This window comes from Rhinolophus sinicus, chromosome 18, assembly GCF_057876585.1.
Source record: "Rhinolophus sinicus isolate RSI-liver-muscle chromosome 18, RSI-T2T, whole genome shotgun sequence".
Lineage (NCBI taxonomy): Eukaryota > Metazoa > Chordata > Mammalia > Chiroptera > Rhinolophidae > Rhinolophus > Rhinolophus sinicus.
In genome coordinates, this window is record NC_142518.1 from 105,422,215 (window position 1) to 105,448,515 (window position 26,301).

Sequence of the window (26,301 nt, forward strand, 5' to 3'; positions counted from 1 at the left end):
AGATAGGAGTTATCTTAGATTGAGTGGTTATATTTTATAAAAATTGTAGACAGAAGATAAATTCATTAATTTAATAATTGTCCTTCCTTGCTGCAAACAATAACCAGCATTTATCCTTTAGCAATATTGTATGTATCTTCTGAAGTGTTTTTATTTCTATTGAAATATACATTAAAATAAAAACAATTCAATATATTTAAATGATGGCAAATAAGGTGTCTCGTTCAAATAGTGCCATTTCCTGACCTGTACCATCTACACCTCAATCGGAAGAGCTAAGGAATCGGCATACCAAACTCATTGTTCTGAAGCAATGATGGGTCGCAAAAAAGGAGCTTGCTTTTGCTTTCTTTCAAAATATTAGTAAAGTGACACTGACCCTACTACTGTACTTGAGTTGCTGTGATGCTCAGGGTGGGGGACAAATCTGGTGGGGATTATGCCTCCAGTTTTGTCATGGTTTCCTGGGGTTGCCCCAAAGGGATGCTTTTGAGAAACTCCCTATGTTTCCTCCACCCCAGATAGACTTCAGGCTATTTTTCTGATAGAACTTTGGGGATATTTGGATTATCAAACATGTCATGGAATTTGAAGCTTTTTTTTTCTTTTTAATTTGCCTAGGAACCAAAGTACTATCACAGACAGATGCAAAAGTTGTTTGACATACATCCTGGGGCCATTACATTTGACTTAGAGGTGACCTCACCTGCAATAATCAGGTGAGTAGGGGTGTGTGCCAGGTGTCATTGTAATGTCACTTAGGGAACTTCCTAGGAGATGAAAAATGGAAGGGAAAAAAGAAGAACTGATATCACATCTGAGTAATAAATCACCAAGATTCAAGGTAAAAAAAAAATCCATTCTTCTCTCATTGACTTGCAATGATGATTGAATTCTGCATCCAGCTACTCCTTGTAAATGATTTTTGTTTTTTACTTCCTAGATCTTACTCACCTCCCCTTTGAACCCACAATTTCTAAACCCCACTTCATTTTGTGCAAATCACAACTTCAGGGTAGATTGGGAATGTGTCATTTTTGATGTTTTTTAATATTAATAGCCTAGTCTTCTTCACAAACGATGACTTTGAAAAATCAGAAATACTTAATGCAAATCCTTAGTAGCTGTTCTGCTGGATATAACTCTTTAGAACTGGGTGTCCTGCGTGCAGACATTTTTGAATGTCCCAGCAGAGTCAGCATTAACCTCTCTACCACAGAACATACTTTACCATATATTTATACTGGCCAAACATAAATACATAAATAAAATCAACAGAACTTAGTCCAGAGGCTCAAGTGCATTATACCATTCCAATGAAGTATAATGTCAAAGCCAATAAATTTGGTTCCCTTCTGAACGCGTTAGCTTGTAACTCCAGACCAACTTCCAGCCGCAGTGAGATTAATAGGATGGAATGTGTCAAGAGAAATGAAATACCTACTAATGCCGTCCTGAGCCTTGTCTGTAAAATCTATGGTTTTTGCCATGTATATTCACTCTCAAGTGCAGTAAGCTTAAATATGGTTCTTACAATGAATCACAGAACTCAGTCAACAAGGAGGGAGACCTAGAACCGTTAGGGAGCAGATGCCATCGCAATACGATGCTTGAGAATTGGTGGAGAGCCATAAGTTTTTTATCACATGCATTTCTTTTTTCTTTATTTCTATTCTTCTCTTTCTTTACTGCCCCCTTTCTCCGTTCTGTCCCATGTTTTCCTTTCTCCACTACTCAAGCCAGCATGTCAGTGTTCTTCAAACCTGTTAGTTACTCATGATACAACCTGTTAGTCACTCATGAAATCAATTTAGTAGGCCACAGCCAGCCATTTTTAAAATCAACCACAATAGAACATTTCAGGATGCATGGCTATGACAGGGGTAATATTGTTTCAGAAACTCTTGTTTCAACCCATGGTGGCACCCTGGGTCATGACGGAAAATATATTTCTTCATGAAGAGCAGTTCCAGTGTATATTGCTTGCCTCCATTCATGGTACTTGGGGCATAAGAGGTGGCAGCCTGCGGGGTATAGTAGATCACCAAGCAGGGCATCATGGAGCCTGGGACCCTGCTCTCGCTCCGTCCCCAAGTCACAGTGTACGTTATGCGTATGTTCCTTCAGTTTGTTTAAGTGCTAAATAAACATAAGGTGTTTATACACACATACATATACTATACTATATTTGTACACACAGAAAGCATATATACACATATAATATAAACAGATATATAGATGATATATAGATATAGAGGTATAGCTATAGCTGTAGCTACAGATATAGATATAGATACATAGATATGGCACGCTGGTGCTACTCAAGAGTGGTAGAGGCCCAGGATACTGCTAAACCTCTCACACTGCACATAACAATCCCTCACAACAAATAATTATCTGGTCTAAAATGTCAATCGTGCCAAGGTTGAGAAACCCTGATATATACGCACATATTATATCCAACTACTATTTAGAAAATCTAGGGAAAGGATAAGATGTTTTGAAGTTTTCATTTGAATATTTGAACTCATACAGAATCATAAATAGCTTTCTAATCCTGATTTGATTATCCAATTGAAATGAAAACACCGCTTTCTCACTAAAACCACTGTTGTGTATAATTTACTTCTTTGAAGAAGTGAGATCAGGAATTCCTCATTTCCAGATTTCCCCTCACATGTTTACCACTTCACAAGTTTCAAAGGCTTTGGTCTGAATCCTGTCCTTACAGACTCCACGTGGCAGGTGCCAGTACCCAGTTTCACACATGATAGAGGCGCAGTGCCTGCCAGGGAGCCCCGATGAGTAGGAAGCAGAGGTGGGATCTGAACCCAGGTCATTGGTCTCCCAGGGTTTGGATATGTGTTTGATTAAAAGACAAACTACTCTGGGTCATGGCCCAGCACAATCCAAACAAGCTAACATGCCTGCCAAAATAATTGAAATAATTGAATTGAAAACTATCCACACTTTCAATAGCATCACAGAACCAAAGTGTACAATATCCTTTAACCTATAATTACTGGTCTTAACGGTGTGTCCTCTGTGTTGCATTTCTTTATTTAGGAACTTGTTGGTCTCTGTCTGAACTCTTTGAAACCTTTGGTTCAAAATGGACAGTAGTCTCTGAAAACACCTCACATCTGTCTTAGAATTTCTGACTTTGCATGCGGTTTCTACTTTGTATTATTTTTGTTTGCTTGTTTGTTAAAGCTTTCCATCTCTGGATAGGTGCGGAAAGGTGGAGAAACCACACTCTCAGGCAAACTATGTACTACCTACTAATTGGACAGCATTTCCACCATCTTAGACATGTGGGCACATGTCATTTTTTATTCATCCTAGGTGAAATTTCTGATTTCCTCCTATTCTGAGAATGAAATTATAAAAGCACAAACAAAATTTAATTTTATTTCTCTATATCCCCATCAGCATTGCAAGCAGGAATCTCTAAGCCCTTTAGTAATAGGAACTAATCAATAGAGAACAGCACACAAGTAGAGAGATGCATTTACAACGCTGCTACACCAAAGAATCAATTATGCCATTTTTGTTAATTAACACAAGTACATTAATGTGCAAGTCTTTGATATTTGTTTTTATCAGGAAATTTTCACCAACACAGAAAGTTTTAGAAAAGTCAGTATAAAGCAGTTCTCAAATAAATTGCTACATTTAAAACTCTCACATGCTTCCAGCTCTCTTCTACAATTATCTGTGCAACAACCCTTATATCAAGTTTTGCATTGCTCGTAGTTTTTTTGTGCATGTGCATTCAGGACACCCTTCGAAATAGCTACTCACATATTTGAAAAGGTGACATGCAGAAAGAAAAGTCTGCATTTTTTCATTTTATCTTACTATCAGTGTGCTTTTCTGATGGCTGGTAAACACGTGAGACTTGCTTACAAGGCTAATTAAAATTGATGCATGTCTTATTTTACATGTTTCTACTGGATCAAAATAAAATACCGTGTTTTTTTTATCATTGATGTCATGTTCCTCATCTAATCTGTACACAAGTTATTGCTTCTTTGTGTGTTCCCTTTGGCTAGGGACACACCACCCTTCTCAGTAAACTGTCTCTTTTTTTCAGCATGACTGTCTCATTATTTCTGCCTGTGAATGGACTCTTAGCTCTCTGTTTTGTGGTTGTTTATAGCACCCATTAAATAACTACAGGAAAAGATGACACAGTCAGAAATGAGGTAAAGACAGAGGAGACAGCATTAACTGCCCTCAGTTAGTAATAATATGATGTGCCCAGGCTGCAGCTGGAGAGTGCATCAAACAGCGTGGTGGGATTTACACAAATAAGGATATAGTAAAGCAAGGCAATGTTTCTGAATGTGTAACTGTAAATAGCCTGCCCGCATCCATATGTGAGAACTGTGTTATTCTGAAATGGCTTATCTCACTGGCAGGGAAATCTCAAAAAGGCTTTTTCAGGGATGAAGTAAAAGGAACAGCAATGATACTTAACATCTCAGACATATGATTATAAGAGATCATTCTTTGGAGTATTTCTAAACTCTGCATATGTTCACAATATAAGATTACCAGTACTGTTCCTTTGAAAAGGCCCAGCATGGTCTCCTTAGAAAACTATGGAGAAAAAGAAAGCCAAGAAGAGAAGGAAGAAGCACAAAAGATCCCCCCAAGGTAAGGACAAGAATGAGATGGAAGTCAGTGCTGGGAGAACCTGGTTTAAATGTATAGGAAATAACCTTGAAAGCAGACAAATCCCGACACAAATTCATTAGCATGAGAGCTAATTTTGCACCCCTCTCCTCGCCTCTTATTCTCCACCATCAAGCTTGTGGATATTCTAAAGAACTGAGGGTTTTGCAGACTGGAAGGGATGTGAGAAGGACAGGGGATGGTGATGACATCTTGTTTTGGTGCCATCAAATAAACTCCCTACTCCTGGCTTAGATGAATAAACTGCAACTTCATCCGGAACACGCTGGGAGGGTGAAGGAAGGGCGTAGGGAAAGCAGGTCTGGAGGAGAACTACAGTGCTGGGGCGAAAACCGCACACCCTCTAGAACTACAGTGACTCTTTCACAGAGCCTTCCTTTAATTGAATCACAACCACCTGGACTGTCCAAGCGGAAAAAGAAAGGAGAAGACGGAAGGGAGGGTGGCCAAAAGTACTCTCTAGTTGATCTGGGCAACGTCGCGAAGAATAAAACGAATCAAAACAGGGACTGGAACGCTAAGGGCTTGCTTTTGTTAACACGCTTGCACAAATCTAGCTCAGCCCCACATTCTATGGAAATTCCTTGTGTACCATCCTCCTAGGAGGTTCCTAAATATCTGCCTGCAAACTCCAATGATTGGGCGCTTACTAGTTAGGGGAGGCAGCCGTCCCGGAGGGTGTCCAGCTCCGAGGGCTGGCTGCTCTTGGACTTGTCCGTAACTTCCACCCAGTGGTCTCAGTCTCCCCTCGGCTTTGGTACCGAGCGAGTGCCATCCTCATTTCCCTTGACCGAGTCCGAGCTGCAGCCCACGGTAGAAGCTGCAAGGGCTGGGCAGAGTTCCAGGCGCGAGGGGCCGAGAGGCGTGAACAGCGCTCCGCGGCGTTTGTCAGAGAAATGGAGCAGCGGCTCCTCTGTGGGCTGGTACATCCCCCTCCCTGGTGCACAGCGGGGACATTTGATCTGCGGGGTGATTGATAAGTGCGGGAGAGGGGCCGTCATCCCTCCCTCCCTCCTCCTCCTGCTCCCTCCCGCTTTGCTTCCCTCCTCCTCCACGGCTCCCTCCCTCCTTCCTGCTGGAAGCGCTGCCCGGCGGCGAGCCGCTCCAGTGGGGATCTGCCTGCCCGGGGGCGCCGCCCGTGCTCGCCGCCGTGCCCTCGCTCGCGGGCCGCGCGGGTCCCAGGCTGTGTCGGCTCCCGCGCCTGCCCGGGTCGCCGATGCTGCGGGTGCCTCCAGGGGAAGCTCCGGGCGGCACGCTCACTGGGTAAGTTCTAAGCACTCGGGAATGCCGCGGCGGCGCGGCGGGCAAGCGGGCTCCGCTCGGCCCCCTGCCCCTTCTCGGCCATCTCCCCTCGCGGAGGGAACGGCGTGGAAGGACCGGGAGCCAGCTGCCCAGGACTGCGCGCTGGGGCCACCCTCGCCTCCCACCCCGCCAGGGCTGTGTGGCTCCGGGACCTTCCGCGCGGGCGTGGTCGGGCTCCGGGCGTGGCACAACCCCCGCGGTCACTGCCACCCCCGGGGCGAAGACAGCGCATGTGGCCGTCTCGGCTGTGGGCCCCGCGCCCGGCACCAGGCGTCTAGAAGCAAGGGGGAGGGCAGGTAGGTAGGGTTGCGCTAGCGGTCGGGGTCCGGCGACGCGGGACTCGCCGAGCCCCCTGGTCGCCTGGAAGCGTCCTTGGGGAAAGACATTTGCCTGGGGTTGGGGAGTAAGGTGGGGAGAGAAGGCGGCCGCTGGCAGGCAGTTGAATACCCCCTCCTGTCACCCCCCCCCCACCCACACACACACACACAGACCACTGCTGGCTTGGGGATTCCTGTTAACCCCCTGGTGTGTTGGCGGGTGGCCGAGCGGAGGTAGGCTGCGCGCCCGACTCACTCACCGCGCCCTGGCCAGCATTGGCGACTGGAGCCAGACTCTACCCGGTTAGATGCGAGCGAGACTGAGGCCACCGAGTCCCCGTTTCTGCCTCCCTCGCCCCGGCGAGGAGAGGGAGCGTTTGCCTTATTTTAGCGTCCGCCTCTGCCTCCCTTGGGCTCCCAGCTCACCTTCCCACTGCCTTCAAGCTCGCTCTCCCTCGCCGGGTGTTGTGGCGGTTCTTCCCTAGACGCGGGGCCAAATGAAACTTGCTTAAAGTGCTTTATCGGGGTTGAGGCTGATTTGGACTCTACAACTATGTTTGGGAACGCCGCTGCGGAAGCTCAGGGACGGACTGGAGACTAAGGATTGGTGGGAGGGTCCTTGGGAAGAAGATCTGCCACAACATCTCAAGGTCCCCCGCGCTGTTACCCCTAGCTAGCTTACCGCATTTTCTTCACTAAGGTTGTCAAGAATTTCAAGCGCCCCCAGCTTTCCCAATTTCTCCTCTCTCTCTCTCTCTCTCTCTCTCTCTCTCTCTCTCTCTCTCTCTCTCTCTCTCTCTCCTAAAAAAAGTGTCTGTCCTCAAGAAATATTGACAGCATCATCAATGCCTTGAAGGAAATTACTATATTTGAGAACTAAAACTAATATTTGATATTTCACTTTCAGATACATTTTTTTTTAAAAGAACACATTTAGGTAAAACATCACCACTCCTATTTAAGTTTAGGTAGATAGTTCTTCCATCATTTACCCTAAGCAGTAGTGAGCTCTTTGGAAATCTGCTGGGCTGGGACTCAGAATTCCTGGGTTCTGTTTCTAATTTTATACATTCTTGACCTTAAGCAAGTCAGCACTTCGCCTGGTTGAGGAATGTCCTGTCCGTACAATGAATCTGATTTCAAAGGTCTTGTCCAGCTCTCCTGTTGGCTTCTACTTCCGTGAAATATTAGCCTAATTAATAAATGTTTGTTAAATGGATGACTGACTGAGTACACCCTATCTCTCTAGGAACTATGTATATGTAATATTTGGAAATATGTAGAAATAAATGCCTCTTTGCCATGAAAGGAAGCTTAACCATGGTCGTGCTGCATCACTCTGCTTGCATCTAATGATGCAATTGCAATAGAGGGAGGCCCCCTCCCCCTCTGAGGACAGCTCTTCTCAGTGTCACCCTTTGGCATAGAGGACAATGTCAGGCCTCAGAAGGAAAGGATCTTGCCCAAGACCAAGCAAACATTACAGAATGGGGAAGGGGCTCATGATGTCTGGGTCAAGGCTCTTCCCAGAAGGAAAAGGAGGGCGGAAAGAGAAAGCCTGAGGAAAATTCTGGGGGAGACTGCCATAGCCACAGGTTGTTCTAGTGCCTAAGTTTATAAAGTGTCCTGAGCCCTTCTTGGGGAGGAAGAGCTTACACCGACAAACAATCGCAGGACCTGAGTTTGTGAGGGAAGGAGGAGGGGAGAAGCAGAGGGCTTTGCTTTCTCAAAAGGCTCATTTTGCCTATGTGATCCTCTCTATTCCACATTTGCCACAGCAGCGGGCCCCTGTGTTGACTCTATCTGCAGCAGGCTGGGACTGAAGAGGTGGGGAAAGCAAGCTGAAGTATTTCGCGGGACAGGCACATGACTTGCTCCATTCCTTTCCCACTCTTTCATTCCCTCCTTTTCCTGCCTCATCTCCCCGGGAGGTAGCCCCTGCAACTTCCGGGCAACAGCAGACATTCACATCTTGCAAATGGACTGCACACTGGGAGACTCCTGGGTTCGGGGAACTTAAGGTAACGAAGGAAGGAGTAATGATATGACGAAGGCAAAAATCCAACACCTGGCCATTAATAGTGCTTTGGAAAGGTTAACTGAATCTGATTGAATGTCATAGCTGGGAGGATCCGTATAGTCCACCCTTTTTCACCAATGGGAATGAGAAGATCCAGAAACAAGTGACATAGCTGGCAACAGAGCTAGATCAGAACCTACTAGATCTACTGGGTTTCAGTCCGGACTTGGTTCATGTCTCCTCTCTTTCTCAGGAGCCACTCTTCCTGCCTTGTTGTTGTCTGTTCTCCTAGCTTCCTGGCCCCTGCCTGCAGCCTGGAGGGCTTAGGCACCCTTCCTTGGGCTCCCACTTCCAGCTGAGGCTCAGCCTGGCAGTGCCTTTCTGACACCCACTCCTCTTCTTCCTTTGGGCAAAAAGCTCACGTTTAAACCTCATTATCTGGCTAAGTATAAACCTCTGGGGGAGAAGGGTTTGGCTGTTGTTTATTTCAGTCCATAGCCTAACGTTGAGCTGACTTTCAGAATCCAGGCAAATATCCGGCCAGTCACCAGCCAGAAAGTAATTCTCTGAGTACTGAAACAAAGCTCTGTATGTAAAACATACATCCCCTAGGAGAACTCCTCACCCTCCTACATAGACACACTGGTGCGCACATTGCCCCCCCCCCCAAGAGCATCTGAGCTAGGAGGTTGGCAGGCAGCCCCAATCCTGTAGCAAAGAGGCATATCTACACACACACACACACACACACACACACACACACACACACACGCGAGAAGATCCTAACGGACTCCTGCTTGGGAATCTGGAATGAGATCCCCCGCCTTGGAATGGCCAAGGAGGGAGGGGCAGGTGGAAAAAACCACCAGAAGGGTGCCAGCCCCTCAGCGGGGGCCCTCCTGGAGAACCCCTCTCAAGGCGCCTCGCCAGCCGCTCGCCGCCCGCGGGTTGGAGGTGGAGTAGTTCAGAATCAACTGCTGCAGCCGGGATTTGAGCTTTGCAAAGCCACTAGCTGGGAAGGGAAACATCTGCCCCTCCCTCGCCCAGCGCACGCCCTGGATCCACTGCCTACCCCCACCCCCGTGACGTCACCCTAGCCCTGTCCCGGGGAGCCTGCAAAGCCTCTCAAATTCAAACTGCTAAGTGCACTGCTGCCGCTGCCACCGGATTGGAAGCGCGCACCCAGGCTCAGCCGTCGCCGCTGCCCGCAGACCCGGCCGGCCGACTCCCCAACCTCCCCACGCAATCGCACCCTAAGTCCGGATCGGCTCAGCTTCCCGCCGCTCCAACCCTCCGGTTCCTCTCCTGCCGCCTGCCGGATTTCTAATTTCTGCGCACCCCCCCCCCCCGGGCCAAATTAAATCAACCAACAGAAAGCAGGGCATCCCCCCCGAAGCGGCGTCTTCTTTTACCTTGCTCTCCCTCTTTTTCTGAAGATGCTAAAGTACTGGCGGACTGCAGAGGAGAGGGGTCCCGACTTCTCCTAATGTGTGAGTAACCCCCACGCTGCTCTATCTTTGCTCTTCCATCCTCCCCTTCCCCCGCCGCCAGTCCCCTGATTTTCCCACCCCTTTTGCGCAGTTAAAAAAAAAAAAAAAAGTAAAGCAATTTCTGCTGCGAGCACAGGACGGGGGAGCCGCCCGAGATCTCTCCAAGATACCCCAGGGAAGGAGGAGGTGGGCTGAATTTAGTAGGACAACTCGGTTACTAATGACTCCGTGGCTGGCTGCGACCCGCCGGGAAATCAGGTGCAGGCATGTGTGTTGGGGGACGCTTGTGTGGGTGAGCTGGGGGCGGGGGGAGGGAAGAGAAAAACCGCTTTGGAAAACGCAGTGATTTCATTCTGCCGTGTGGCCCACTCCCCGCATTCTCCCTCCCTCCCACTCCGCCCCCTTGCTTTGCCATTTTAATCGGGCTTCCTTGTCTCTTTCTCCCCGCACCCTGCTCTCTCCTGCTCCCCCCCCCCCCAAGGTTTGCCTGTAGGTACCTGAGCTGACACCGACGGTGCCTAAAGATGCTGAGCGGCGTTTGGTTCCTCAGTGTGTTAACCGTGGCCGGGTTCTTACAGACGGAGAGTCGCAAAACTGCCAAAGACATTTGCAAGATCCGCTGCCTGTGCGAAGAGAAGGAAAACGTACTGAATATTAACTGCGAAAACAAAGGATTTACAACTGTCAGCCTGCTCCAGCCCCCTCAGTATCGAATCTACCAGCTTTTCCTCAATGGAAACCTCCTGACGAGACTGTACCCAAACGAGTTCGTCAATTACTCCAACGCGGTGACTCTCCACCTGGGTAACAACGGGCTGCAGGAGATCCGAACCGGGGCGTTCAGCGGCCTGAAAACCCTCAAGAGACTGCACCTCAACAACAACAAGCTCGAGGTGCTGAGGGAGGACACCTTCCTGGGCCTGGAGAGCCTGGAGTACCTCCAGGCTGACTATAATTACATCAGTGCCATCGAGGCAGGGGCATTCAGCAAACTGAATAAGCTCAAAGTGCTCATTCTGAATGACAACCTTCTGCTGTCACTGCCCAGCAATGTGTTCCGGTTTGTCCTGCTGACCCACTTAGATCTCAGAGGAAACCGGCTGAAAGTCATGCCTTTTGCGGGTGTCCTTGAACATATCGGAGGGATCATGGAGATTCAGCTGGAGGAAAATCCATGGAACTGCACTTGTGACTTACTTCCTCTCAAGGCTTGGCTGGACACCATAACTGTCTTTGTGGGGGAGATCGTCTGTGAAACTCCCTTTAGATTGCACGGGAAAGATGTGACCCAACTGACCAGGCAAGACCTCTGTCCCAGAAAAAGTACTGGCGACTCCAGTCAGAGGGGCAGCCATGCTGACACACACGTCCAAAGGCTGTCACCTACAATGAACCCTGCTCTCAACCCAACCAGGGCTCCCAAAGCCAGCCGGCCACCCAAAATGAGAAATCGGCCGACGCCCCGGGTCACCGTGTCGAAGGACAGGCAGAGCTTTGGCCCAATCATGGTCTACCAGACCAAGTCCCCCGTGCCCCTCACCTGCCCCAGTAGCTGTGTGTGCACCTCTCAGAGCTCAGACAATGGTCTAAACGTAAACTGCCAAGAAAGGAAGTTCACTAATATCTCCGACCTGCAGCCCAAACCTACCAATCCAAAGAAACTCTACCTGACAGGGAACTATCTTCAAACTGTCTATAAGAACGACCTCTTAGATTACAGTTCTTTGGATTTGTTGCATTTAGGAAACAACAGGATTGCAGTCATTCAGGGAGGTGCTTTCACAAATCTGACCAGTTTACGCAGACTTTATCTGAATGGCAATTACCTTGAAGTGCTGTATCCGTCTATGTTTGATGGACTGCACAGCTTGCAGTATCTCTATTTAGAGTATAATGTGATTAAGGAAATTAAGCCGCTGACCTTTGATGCTTTGATTAACCTCCAGCTACTGTTTCTGAATAACAACCTGCTGAGGTCCTTACCTGATAACATATTTGGGGGCACAGCCCTCACCAGGCTGAACCTGAGAAACAACCATTTTTCTCACCTGCCTGTGAAAGGGGTTCTGGACCAGCTTCCAGCTTTTATCCAGATAGACCTGCAAGAGAACCCGTGGGACTGCACCTGTGACATCATGGGGCTAAAGGACTGGACAGAACATGCCAATTCCCCTGTCATTATCAACGAGGTGACCTGCGAGTCTCCAGCTAAGCATGCAGGGGAGATACTGAAGTTTCTGGGGAGGGAGGCTATCTGTCCAGAGAGTCCCAACTTGTCAGACGGAACCATTTTGTCAATGAATCACAACACAGACACACCTCGGTCGCTTAGTGTGTCTCCCAGTTCCTATCCTGAACTCCACACTGAAGTTCCACTTTCTGTCTTAATTTTAGGATTGCTTGTTGTCTTTATTTTATCTGTCTGCTTTGGGGCTGGTCTATTCGTCTTTGTCCTGAAACGCCGAAAGGGGGTGCCAAGTGTTCCAAGGAGTGCCAACAACTTAGATGTAAGTTCCTTTCAGTTACAGTATGGGTCTTACAATAGCGAGACTCAGGATAAAACGGACGGCCACGTCTATAACTACATCCCCCCACCGGTGGGGCAGATGTGCCAAAACCCCATCTACATGCAGAAGGAAGGAGACCCAGTAGCCTATTACCGAAACCTGCAAGAATTCAGCTATGGCAACCTGGAGGAGAAAAAAGAAGGGCCAGCCACTCTTGCTTACACTATAAGTGCCACTGAGTTGCTAGAAAAGCCGGCCACACCAAGAGAGCCTGAGCTGCTCTATCAGAATATTGCTGAGCGAGTCAACGAACTTCCTAGTACAGGACTAGTCCATTATAACTTTTGTACCCTACCTAAAAGGCAGTTCGCCCCTTCATATGAATCTCGACGCCAAAACCAAGACAGAATCAATAAGACCGTTTTATATGGAACTCCCAGGAAATGCTTTGTGGGGCAGTCAAAACCCGATCACCCTTTACTGCAAGCTAAGCCGCAATCAGAACCAGACTACCTCGAAGTTCTGGAAAAACAAACTGCAATCAGTCAGCTGTGAAGGGAAATCATTTACAACCCTATGGCATCAAAGTATGCTGCTCCAAACTGTTGGAAGCACCGCATTTGTTTTTGTGTTTGTTCGTGTTCTCCCCTTCCCTGCGTCAATGGGGGACTTTGAAAATGTTTGGGGGATGGGGTGAAGCCATGATACTGCTTTTTCGAGCTTTCCTTTAAGTTATTTCTCTCTTGCCCCCTCTCCCCCCTTTTCTCCTTCTCTCCTTAGGAATCATCATTGACCATGAATGTTTCTACGATGCATTTTTTCATATATTTTGTTTATGGTTTTGTTTCTTTTCTTCTTTTATTTTTTCCAGTGGGGGATGGGAAGAGGAGATTATAGTGAATGAAGACAGAGTCAGCAGACTTTTCAAGTGAAAATGGCTATTTAGTGTATTTTGTAGAAGATCTCCAAAGATCTTTTGAGACTATAAATTCTTTTGTAAATAATGATATATGGTATTTCCATCTTCAATTATCGAGTGTAGCCAGTAGGCATCACTGCTTTGTGTTAAAGTGCCTTTGCACTTTATGTACATTACTTAAATGTTGCTTTTAGCTTTGATAAATTGAACCTATTTTAATGTGTTGTATTTTTGAAATTAAAAACACCGTAAAATAGATCTAAATGTCAGCTATATTAAGTCAACGTACAGTTTGCTTGAGTTGTTGAAACCAGCCTGTCATCAAATGATTCTAGGTCTAGGGCTTCATAGATTTAACTGTAAAATATTTCCTTTCCTCTGGATTTGTTCTAAGTGATTTTATTTAAGTCAACTAAGGGGATTTAACAGTGGACTAGAGGTAATAAACCGCCTCAGTTGGGATTAGTAATTCATTAATAAAATATATTTAACCCAATATCAGAGTGAATTGAACAATTAATGCCCTTCCGTAAATCATTATTTTACACTAACATGGTCAGTGTTTTAGATTATTTTTCTAATTAAGAGTACATTACACAACTTGTAATATATTTTTTCTGCATTAAATTAGATATTTTTATATATTTAAATGACAGAGTCTGTATTTCTAACTTTTTAATTGAAATTAATATTTTTTCTGCCTATTGAAACATTTTCTATAAACACACACCAGTAGAGGCCGCCACACACCTCATTTAATAAAGACATATGAGCCATTAAATACCTTGAAGGAAGACTTCAAAGGTGAGATTAAAACTTCCCAAGTAAATTCTCTGCAAATTCAAGGCAGCAGAGAGGAACGCATACGTTACTTTCTTTTAGGATTAAAGTTTAGACTCGGAATCCTTCTCAATTTTCACATGTTCAGAGAAGGCAGGTTTTCCTCTTGAGTTTATCGAAGTGTTAACAGGGTGCTATCAAATCATATACTATTTGCATCTCCAAATTGATTAAGAAGTACCTAAACAAAGAAAGTAAGCATCTTTTTTTTCTTCTGCCTTCTTTAGGCATGTGTTCCTTGATTTTTTTCCTTGTCGGTTTGAGCGAGCCTTTTGTTTTGAGCATTAAAATGATTTTAACTAACCAAGTCTATATAACGTTTATGAAGCCTTATTAGCCTGTAAGTAATTTTGAGATGCAAGCATTATTGTGTGATTTAAACAAACAGCCCTTCTTTACAACAAAAAATAGTTTTGTTTTGTCTATTGTAAATCCTTATGCAACTGGGATGGTGATCCGCATATAAAGTAGTCCAGCTTTTCAAATCCTTATTAAAGCAATTGATGGCGTCTGAAAGAAGCACACTGTTTCCTTTTCATAAATAGGTTACTGAACATAATAACCCTTTATTATCATGTGGAGATTGAAGTGGATCCTGATAACTTACTTTTAAAGCTTTAAAATGACGAATAGTATATTGTCTGTCACTATAAACAATTCATGTGATAGGCTTTCCATTAGAAATTACTTAAATCCAAATTATTTGGATGAATGACTGGTGCAAAACATTTTTTTTAACAATAGAAGGTAATTGTGTCTATATAAATGTAAAGGGAAGGCGTTCAGGAAAAAAAAAATGCCTCCGACAGCCTAGAATCTCTGAATATCTTACAGTGACAAGCTAACGTGTTCATTCTTTGATTAGAGATCATAACTCTTATTTAAAGCCATTAGATCAAAATTGAAAACGATGGCCTGAAATGATCTACAAGAAAGTTAATGTAAAGAGATTTCACAGAAAAGGAGCTAGAGTATTATGCTAGCTGAACTTGGAGATAGCTCCTGGAAACCACTCCTCTTTGAGTGAAGTATTTCTATATGAGTTTCAAAAATCCTCTTGTGGCTGCTCTCATGTGGTGCAATGACAAATACAGAATACTGAGGTAGGTATTTGGGGAAGCGATTATGAAGGGAAACTAACATACATATTCTATTAAGATAGTTTTTAGGTTTAAACTATATGACCAGAACTATTGATGTAGCGATACTACTTCAGCATTTGTTCTTATTCTCCTGAAAGTAAAGTCATTCCTGTAAAATGCCATTATCCATAGAAAAACGAATTCATTAATTTTAAATACAGATACTTTCATATTCATTTAGTTACATGATTCTAAAGAGGCCTCCTGGAAGAATTCAGATTCATAAACTCTCCTACTTAATAATTATGGTTTAATTCTAGATTCTCATGCTTTTTAGATCTGTACTTTATTTGTATTAGGTTTGAAAATGAAATCGTTTGAATTTGCTCCAGATTATTTCGTTTAAAGGCATAATATACCATATACTTTGAAGCTTTATTTTCTAATGCAATCACAAACACTTTATGTTTATTAACTTAACATCCCCACTGACGACGTATTGTTTTGCTTTATCCACTCAAGCGCTTTCAAACATATTTTATTTTAGGATTTTTATTTTTATCTCCTACAGCTGGATTTTGCTATTTCCCTTTTATTTCACATGCAGCTTATAATGGGTACGAGCATCAGCCCAGCGAAATGGTTCCAGCCAACAGAATGTGATCTCCCCTGGCCCTGCCTGGAACAGATCTATGTCTGGCCCTACAAATAGCAAATGGCAATTCCCTTTGATGCTAGCTCTTAATCAGTTGCTTTCACTGCTTCTGGATATACCTGTGGCTAAGTCTGTATCAAAACACTCAAAAGTACCATTTCTCAGTCTGGACACAATTGCCAAGAGTCTAATTTGGTTCTGGACATTGGTCAACTTGTGTGCCTTGTTAGTTCACTCCAGCAATTTGGTGAGTAAGGAAATTACCCTTCAATTTCCTCTGCTTTGTCCTCTGACCTCTAAGGTGATTTTATTTTTCTAAGTATCTCCATGTCATCAAGGGCTCAATATTTTATGGATTTTACGAAAAGTGTATAAGGAACAAGAGAGAGATTCTGGGATTTTTCAGACTCTGGGAATTCATTTTGCTTGGACGCATTTTGGAAACATACTGGATTGGAGGCTAGAGTGAAGAAAGCCTTCCAGGAAGTTCTCCCAATTCAGTCATTTCTTCAATCATTGAAGAAATAGTTATTGAGTGCTTGCCTCCTAGGTGCCAGGCTCTATGTTGTACGCTGAGGGGGCACAGAGGTACAGTAGACAGGATCTCAGCCCCACCCCCTCACCCACAGCGGTGGAGAGCTCAGTGCTAATAAAGGATATGAATGACAATTGCCCAGAGTAAACAGTGGGAACACGGATGAAATGTAGGAAGTTGCATTTTTTAAAAAGGTGATGCTGTGCAATGAAGTATAAAACTGACATGTCTTCAATAGACTAGCTACAGTGTAACCATTACAGACATCTCTTTAGAGTTACACAGGAAAAAAGGGAAAAAAAACCCACTAAAATAAAATAAAACAAATTTCTGTAGAACAAGGCCCAACAATATGGCCTGAAGGTAGCTATTATATATGTGTGCTGTCTAAAGATCTACAATTTAAAGATGAGTCCCAAAAATGTAAATACAAAATCACAAATGTACTTTACTTTTCTGGACTATCCATGTTTTAGAGGCAATATTTACTTTATATTTCAGTGGCTTAAAAGATCACATTTGGGCTTAAGTGTCTTTTACCAATACAATGTGAAGGCACTTACTTCAATCCTGAGAGAGAAAATTAAGTACTGTATATAGGTGTACTTTGCTTCTCACAATGGTTGTGCAAAAAGTCATGCGTAAATTGTAGTTTTGTAAATCAAATTGTATTTTAAATGCATTAGGGGAGCTGCCATTTAGAGGGATCTTGTGAATCCTTTTATAAAGCAGAAAACCATTTTATAATACAAGTAATCACTCTCTAGTTTATCTGTTTTGTATATTTGGATTTTCAATATTGACTTTGCTTAAAACGGAGCCCACCTGCATAATAAGAGTGTATTTTGCCAATGCTGCTTGTGCTACCAGTTTCTTGGTTGCTAAGGGCTTATACTTGAAAATCTGCTGCAGTTTTGTGTGAATTGAGCTATCAAGCGATTCCATGATGATGCAGTAGCATTCCTGAACAGTCCAAGTAGGCAACCCATTTCAACTTAATTGAATGCAGGACTCTTCTGCCCAGCAGCGTCTCCTCTCAGATGTGGCCATGTTTCATTAGAGGGTAGAGTGACTCCTGGCTATAACGTGCTCAGAGTCACCGATTTTATAATAAATATGTTATTATGTAAACATATTGAATTGCATGTGTGTTAGAATTTTTTAGCAGTATTTTAGCTTGAAAGTACTTGTACAAATACTGTTAGATTTAGTTGCAAATAATTGTTCTCAAGTTACTGGAATAAATGGCAAATGAAACAAGCTCTCGTGTAAATAGATTTCTGTGCCAAATATTGACATTGTTTCAAAAAATGAATGTCATATTTTGGGCTGTTAATAGGCAAAATGAAATATTGGAAATGTGATCAAATGATATTGTGTTTTATTGGATAAACTGTTTACACAATTATTTTATGCTGTAGTTAGCTTTCAGTTAATAAATAAATATTCACTAAAAATTAACACTTGAATTAGAAAAATTCTTCAGACTCTTAAGAAGAATTAATTGCAAAGTATTACTGGAACCTTCCTCTTTGACTTGCTATATGCTGTTCAAAGGTTTACAAATTAAGGTGTCTCTTCTTTATATGATCATAATTTACATATGAAGGGTCAATGAGCTCTTTAAACACAGATTAGTACTTTTCTTTGAATGTCCATTAGTATCAGACTTTTAAAAAAATCAACAAAAACAATTCAAATAGAGATTAAGTTTCTTTAGGAATTAAAAAGTCTACTGATTTCCCACTCTCCCCACCCACGCCACAGCCAACTGTTTTTCACCATAAAGTTCTAATACCACAACTGATCTAATAAATTTATATTTTATAAAATAAGAGACAGATTTACATGCAAATCCAAGGAATAGCAATTATGAATTCATTAATGGAGATACTATTCACTAGATTCCCAAGACTACAGTTGAATGAGACTGGCAGGGGGCGGGGAGGTGCATTTGTTGCTGTTACTGTGGTTATATGACAACAAAGTCCCTTCGGCTTTGTGGAACATCAGACTGTATCTGCCAGGTATGCTCCATTCGCAAATGTCTAACATAACAAAGGATGTGAGATTCCTGTGGTGGACACGAGGACTTAAAACAGAGTATCCTCTCTTGAGATTATTAATTTGCTATGTGCACAGTGGATTCCGTTTATTTGTGTAGCCTTCACAGGGTAGCTGAAACAATTTGAAGAGCCTCATTGCAAAGTGTTTTGTTGGCGAATGAGAGTTGGTGCTTTTTACAGTACATTATCTGATCCTTTCAAAAGATGAGTTGAAATGGAGTGGGAATGAAGTAATGTCCAGCTCCCCATTCTGAACATATGTAGCATAAAACATCAGCAAGTCGTGTGTGTCTGTTGATACTGGCAAAGGACCAGCAAAAGATGTCGTCATTCCCAAATGGGGGCTGGAAACGCACCTGATCCATGTTTCCCTGGGTAACTGCTTTGTCATTAGGTAAACATCATTTTTATTAATTGGATTTTCAAATATTATTTTGTTTGCCATCAACATTACCCTAAAAGGGAACATTTGAGCTAATTATCTGTCAAATCCAGTTCCCTGCATTTGGGGACATATTTGATCTTGACGGAATGTTGGCGGCAGCATGAATGTAAGGTAGTTTCTGGCTAACAAAGTGACTGTTGGGCAGACAGAATAGGTGAAGGGCGTCTATCTAGGTAATCCCTGGCCAGGCCCACACTTCTCAAGCCCCTTTCACCTTCACACTGTTAACACCTGACAGAGTGTTTTAGAACGTAATAACTCCCATAAGTGTTTCCTTAATGAGTAAATGAATCAGACTCTGGCTTTCATGTGAACATGAAAGAGTTGAAAACTGGAGGATCTCAGTTCAAAGCATAATTACAATAGATTCTTAGCTTTCCAGGAAGTCTTAAACAAATATTTAGTTGGAAAGTTTTCAGAACATATGCGAAACACACACACGTGCGTGCGCGCGCCCACGCGCGCACACACACACACACACACACACACACATACACACACACACACACACACAGACACATACCGTGAGGATTGCTCAGAAGTTCCGGTAACACACAGTCAAGATCCAAAGCTTATTACATGCAGACAGGCCCAATTTTAACTGCCACTTGAGTCTGTCTTTTGAACCCAATGCTCTCACTGTAGAGTTAAAAGTAGCTTTACTGCTGAGCTGTAAGATTGCCTTCGCATTGGCTTTGGGAATGGGGAGATTCTGAGGTGAGAGGAAATGCTCTCCCTGACGAGCTAGAATGACGCATTCTTCCAGACTTTATCATTTAGTTCTCCCTATGGCTCTGTGTATTTCATTGGTTTGTTTAAGTCTTCCAGATAGAAGAGAAATTCCTTGGGCTCAAAACTATATGAAGGCATATTTCTGTCAGAACATGATGTGTCATCGTCTGATTTATACAAGATAAGAACCTACAGGTGTTGTTTCATAATGACGACTCCTAAGATGTGAGATTCTGATCTTCGTGCACCTAAAAAGCTGTGAGGACAAGTTATAACTCTCCTTGGGTCTCAGTTTCCCCATCTTGGAATAGTATTGGACTGGATGAAGTCAATGGACATATCCAACTTTAATACTCCCTTTGGTTCTAGGCTATTTTGGGAGTGGTTGCTGCACACAAAACAGGGCATTGAGACAATTATTCAGGCGATGCAAGTCTGAAAATCCCTTACCCCTCGCCTCCCTTCAGTTGTCTCATGTGAGCATGGCCTTACTCTGATTTGATTTTTACAGGATTCAAAAGTACCATTGGTCTTGGGTTAATTTCTCTTCCTAAATTGGTCTTTAAAAAATGTTTAAAACACTTTCCTTACTTCTCCGTAAATCACAACATCCTACTAATTCTTTTGGTGGTGGCGGGGGTGGTGGCTGGCGGAGTTGATGGCTTTTTCATTTAGATGTTTTGCAGAGGAGTTGTCTATTGGGTTGATGAGTTTAATTATTCTGTGTAATAATTAAGAAAGTTAAACTATGAATCTAAAAATACCACATTATCCCATTTCAGGGCATAGAGCAATTTGCCCATTTATTTGTTCATCATCCCACCCTTTTAGCCAACGCTGCCAAGTGTCTTATCATCAGGGAAACTGCTGGACCCTTGGACAATTCTGTTGAGCTTCCGAAAAATCAATGATTCATTCCAGTGAAAAAAGCTCTCAGCTGACAAGTGGTGTTTGTCTTCTTTCTGATCATAAACTTCAGCGATTGTTTTATCGCTGGGCCAATGTGTCTCTATCTGGTCAAATAGATTTTAACTGGAAAGCAAAGAAATAAGGTTTTCAATCTTATAATATTCATCGGACATGATCTTTCCAAGAGTGAAAAAGAGGAAAACACATCCATTCAAAATCTTCTTCTGCTTTCCAGAGGTTTCTGAGGGGCTTGTTAAAAGCATTAGTGAATAAAAGAAACTTCCAGCTACACTTTGCTGTGTGGTTTCTTCCGCCATGTTACAGAAGGTTATGAAAAAGCAAGTGTAGGTTAGGTTATCCTTGTCCAAACCATCATCTTAAAAAATAAATAAATAGGATGCCATTGAGATACTAAAGAATTAGGGTATGATTACATTTCAAATGTTTTACTTGAAATTTGGCAACAAAATATATTTATTTACTAAATTGATTTCTGCAAAGCAAGTACGTTTTTTTGTTTTTTGTTTTGTTTTTTTATTAAATTTATTGGGGTGACAATTGTTAGTAAAATTACATAGATTTCAGGTGTACAATTCTGTAGCAACAATCTGGGTAATCTTAGAGAGGGTTTTGTTGAACGAATCTCATTACTTTTAGATTTTTGGGGTGCAGACTCATCAGAAAGTTGCTTAGATCTACTATGCAAATAGCTCGAATGTTCTGACATTTTAAAAATAAGTGAATTCTTCTGCTCTTACAGATTAAAATGGGGAGGCTGTGCCTGTGTTGATGCAGTTGGTTGTTTTTCAGTTGGATTTTCTGAGTTTTCCTTTAGAACAAAATCAAATATCCAAGGATAGATATTTGGACAAAGATAAAGTCTGAGGAGGAGAGGAGTAAATATATACTTTCTCGAATGGTTTCCAACAGAGGGCCAGGAAATAGGTAGTTTCACAAAAACCCTCTTCCCTCGCCTCTCCAAGAGAAATCTTCTCCAAATTTTGATCCATGACTAAGAAACAAATATTTCCTATGTGAGTAAGACTTTGAATTGTACTGCACTCTGTTTGCTTTTGTCTTCAATCACACTGACTCCCTCTGATTTGCTGAGTGAGGGGGATCTGAGGACATTGGCAGGACAAGTAGCCCTAAGAGTTGGCCTCCATGTCTCTACTGACTCACCGTGTGTCACTGAATCAGTTCCTTCCCATCTCTGAGCCTCAGTTTCCTTATCTGAAATAAAAAACAAAAAGCCTTCTCTGTCAAGAGAGCAACTCCTGGGGAAACCTGGAAATCCAGTTCAATTCACAAAAAAAGTAGTAAATCATTCACAAACTTGATACAGGAACGATCATTAATAACACATCATTTGCAACAAACCTTCAAACCCGTTCTGTGACACACCAGTGAAAACATTTGGAGTAGAAGTTTTATTGTTCCTTTTGGCTTAAAAAACAAACAAACAAACAAACAAACAAACAAAAACGAGTCTCATGATTTTTCTCTCCCTCATCCTTATTCCAGCTCCTAAACATTATAATTGTATAAATCCATTTACACAGAGTATGAGTAATTTCTGGTAGTCCTTATGTGGTAACAGATTGTCTCTAAAAATACAATTTATGGAGTGCTCATTGTGTGCTGAGCACTCGAGCAGATGCTGTGCACGTGGAAAACAAATCCACAAGTGTTCTTGAAGGCCCAGCCTGGGCCCAGCACTGGGTTGAGACTCTGGGGAGAAATGGAGACACCACTAGCCACTGCCTGTGTGCCAAGGACTGCCTATATGTTGGGGAGAGAGAACATATACATTCGAAATAACACACAGCTCCTGCCCTCGGGGAATGTATAATCAAGTGGGGAAGATGAGCTACTTATCCATGAAAGGGGTATGAGAGGTCAGGGTCAGAAAAGAAAAAAGGTCAATGCAGATTAGACTGGCATTATCTGAGACAACTGCTGCCTGGAGGAGGCAGGACACAAGAGGGCTTTGAATTGGGGAAAGGTTTGGGGAATCAGCAAGCTTGAAAATACAAAGGATGCCAAAAAAATGTACACACATTTTAAGAAAAGAAAACTGTATTAAAATTGTCATCTTCAATATATACCAATAACAAAAGATGACTACAAGTCACATTTGACTTCTGCAGTTAAAAGAGGTGCTCAAAGTGGTTACCATCAGCGTCCAGACACTTCTGATTATGGCAAACTACTGCTTGAGCAACGTTGACCAAAGTGTTAAAATCTCTTAAAATGTGTATACATCTTTTTGGTACCCCAGTATAAAGACAGAAATAAGCGTGTGAAAAACATCGAAGAGAATGGAAGGATCGGCTTGAATGACCTTTTGATGGCTTTGAAAGCCAGAGTAGGACATTTGGACTTGATTTCATTAATAATGGAAAGTTCTTCAAGCAGAAGTTGTAGAACTCTTAATATTTGTATAGGGCCTTATAAAATATTTCACATGTGTTTCTAATGTTAATCCTTATAATCACCATTTGAGATGATTATCTCTGCATTATAATGAGGAAACTGAGGTTTAGGGAGATGGGGTACATGGCCCAGTGACCCAGTGAGTGGAGGCAGAGGCCGCCTAGGTCAGTGAGTCAGCACAGAGAATTATTCACGAGCAGGCGCTCTGGAGCCAGCATGTGGAGATTCGAAACCCAGCTCTGCCACTCACCAACTGAGTCAACTTGGGCAAGTCACTTAACTTCTCTAGGCCTCAGTTCCTCATCTGAAACAAGGTGACAAGGATCATATTTTCCCTCACAGTGTGGTTATGAGGATCAGTGAGTGAATATTTGCACCATAAAATCTATTTGTTAAACAAAACAAAAAGCAGCACAGGTATAATTTGAAAGCAGTTCTGACTGACTTTAAGCCTATGTCCTGTCCACTCCATCACTAGGTCTCAGGGGATAAACAGAGAAGCCATGAGTCCTTCCTGCAGAAAAAGCGATCTGAGCTTTGGGGCAGAGAGGATACTGAGGTCCTGGAAGCTGCTGTGGTAATTTAGGATTAAGGAAGTGAGCCCTCATGATTAGGGAGATGGAGAAACTATGAAGCCAAAGAGAACCTGCTCGTAGGTTCAACCACAGACTGTCCAGAAGCTGGGAGTACAGCTTGGTCTTTTAGACAGCCATATTTAGTAACGCATCCATCTTTCAGTAGCAGTAGATTCTTAGTTTAGTAATGTTCGTATTTTCTAAGGAAAAAGCAGAAGGCAAAATGGGTAAAGAAAAAAAGTACCATTTATTAAGGATTCTGAAGGGAGAGAACTTTGAAGGGTTGGGTTATGAGAGAAGAAACCTGAGGCCACTTGGGGAGAAATGTCAAGCTGACCCGAGATTCACATAGACCATCCAGGTCTTAGATCTGTGCGGCACCCGCTTCACGGGTGTGCAACCTGTACAGTCGCCCAGGGACTCAAGCTTAGAAGTGTCCCACACTTGGTTTAATGCTCTGCTGCTCTGATGGTTCTTGAAAATATGAATAACTTTTGAGCAAGGGACCGTGCATTTTTGTTTTGCACCGGGCCTCACAAATGACATAACCCATCCTGGGTCTCTGACACCAGTGATTCAATTAACTTGCCACAAATTCTTCTTGCCTGAGGCAGATCTGCTTCTACCAGGACCATTATGTTATGAACATCCTGCAACCTCCTTTTCTGACTATGTGTCTCTCATTCCACTGACCTCTCGTATGAGGCCTCACACTAAATGAAAGCGTGGATGCTACTCCTTTTAAACACTTTTTAATTTACATTTTACACAACTTTTTAGCTAATTCAGAACATGTGTGTGGGCACATGCGCGTGTGTGGTTAAGAAAAATATAAGCATCCAGTACTAAAGTAGTCACGGTGGGGGCTGCACTTCTTCTGTTCTGTGCACAGCCTATTGTTATCTCAACGGTGGAGAGCTGGTGAGAGCAGTCGAGTGATTTTGCAATGTGAGAAGAGCAATTTGGGTTTTGTAGTTCAGGTAAAAAAAAAAAGACTTCATATGATTTGGGTAAGCTTTGTGGGAAAGACATTGTGTACTTTTAAAAACTCTCATTTACCACCGGCATCTAAACTGTGACCACAGAATAACTTCCAATGGACCCGGGTTTCATTCATCAGAATAGCCTTAAGAAGAAAGGAAAAAGAATGGAGCAGAATTTTCTCCATTTAAGAACATAAAGACATAGAAGCATTTTGAGGGGAAGGGGACTTGAAAAAGTTGACATGGTAAGTGAAAGTGGGGTGGATGTGATGAAAGTTTGACTCACAGCATCAGGATATTTCGATTACTTGCTATGGCTTCATTGAAAATGAAATTGCTTCAACAGCCTTTGAGGATTTCCATTAAATGGCACCCAGATAAATTTTCACAGTTATTCTTAGCAAAACTCTTTAAATAGTAAATGAGAAAGGTCACATCATGACAGCATTGTACAAGCAAAAACTCCCCCGACGCCCATGCAAAGGTTTCCATCAAGCATTTGTCAGGTACATAGGAGCGGCTCATAGGCGAACCTCACAGCTGCCTTTGAAGCCTGGTGCTTTCGGAAGCCTGAGATGTTGGGCCACATATCGGTCTTTTGTTTACATCTGACCCACAAACCGTGGGGCTTACTTAGAATGCAAATGAATGAGCTGTAGGGACAACAGTGTCTTTGATTGATGTATTTGGTCTTTCTGACCTGAAAACGCATCCATTATTGAAGGGCTGTGTGGGCATTGGTGTGATTTAGGAAGCGCAGACTGTATGTTGGGCTCAAAGATGAGGGCTTACATTTTTGTTTTTAATAAAAGCACTCAGCACATTACCCATTGATTCCTTAGGCTGGTAAAAATCCTAACAGTGCCAAGTAGGGCAGAGGCCCTGAGCCCTGAGCCCTGAGCCCGGAGGAGAGGCAGGCTCCACCGCTGGACTGGCTGCCTTGCTTCCTCAAGCATGGAAGTGTGGGTTCAGGCACCAGAGAGAAGCCTCTCTCCTTGAGCTCTGGGACTGTTCAGATGGCTACGATTCAGAAAGCTTTCCCCTGCAACTGCTAAAAGTTGCTGAATCACAGTAGAGAGCTAGCTTGTGACTTAGAAAACTTCTGTCATTGTTTTGTTTTGTTTTATCCCAATCACTTGAATGTTATTGAATTCCATTTATTCATAACTTATAAACAATCAAACCAAGCAAAGAGTATAGAAAGAAACCTTAAAGACTGATTTGGTAAATAAGAACATAGGTCTCTGGCTTAATTCTTAAGCAGATAAATCAAGAATTATTTACATTTATTTTTAGTTCACCCTAGAACTGGTAGATTAAAATCTGCTGTGTGGCTTTTTAAAAACATAACATCCTTTCTTAGATTGCCAATGGCTCCCCCCCCCCCATATAAGTAGTAATGATATCAAAGTGTCCCCAAATCTGTCATCTACATTGGACAAAAATGGTCCTAAAACCTCTTTTGATCTAAAAATGCACGATTCTATGGCTTACTTTACAAATTGGGCTATGATTCTAATTATACTACAATAAACTTGTGATTTAAACTTTGGATGAATTCCCACAATTTTGTAAATTGAACAAATAACTTTAACCTACAGCAAGCAATTTAATTTTTAAACCATGCTACCACATTTGTAAATCTCACCGGGCCTTCATAAAATTATAAAACTCAAGAACAATTAATGTGAAAATATTTCCTTTTCACTTTTTAGAAACCAGAAGTCTGGACGAAAGAATTTGTTGTTCTTTTCTGTTTTTTGTTTTTCATCTGGTAAACACTGCCA

General features: G+C 42.8%; 1 protein-coding gene and 1 long non-coding RNA gene across 3 annotated transcripts in view; one reads left to right on the plus strand and one right to left on the minus strand.

Moving 5' to 3' along the window:
* LOC141569609 (uncharacterized) overlaps positions 1 to 9,861 on the minus strand; it is a 135,591-nt gene extending 125,730 nt beyond the window's left edge. The window contains exon 1 of one of the 2 annotated variants that reach the window (XR_016019907.1): positions 9,753 to 9,861. This is a non-coding gene — a long non-coding RNA (uncharacterized LOC141569609). Of the gene's footprint in view, positions 1 to 6,746; positions 6,854 to 9,752 lie in introns of those variants that run through there. The other variant, XR_016019908.1, reaches the window with a different exon arrangement.
* Positions 9,862 to 10,354: 493 nt separating this feature from the next.
* Positions 10,355 to 17,829, plus strand: SLITRK2 (SLIT and NTRK like family member 2). The gene has a single exon (XM_088794723.1). It carries the CDS (start codon positions 10,355 to 10,357, stop codon positions 12,890 to 12,892), a length of 2,538 nt encoding a protein of 845 aa, XP_088650849.1. The 3' UTR covers positions 12,893 to 17,829.
* Positions 17,830 to 26,301: the final 8,472 nt, after the last annotated feature.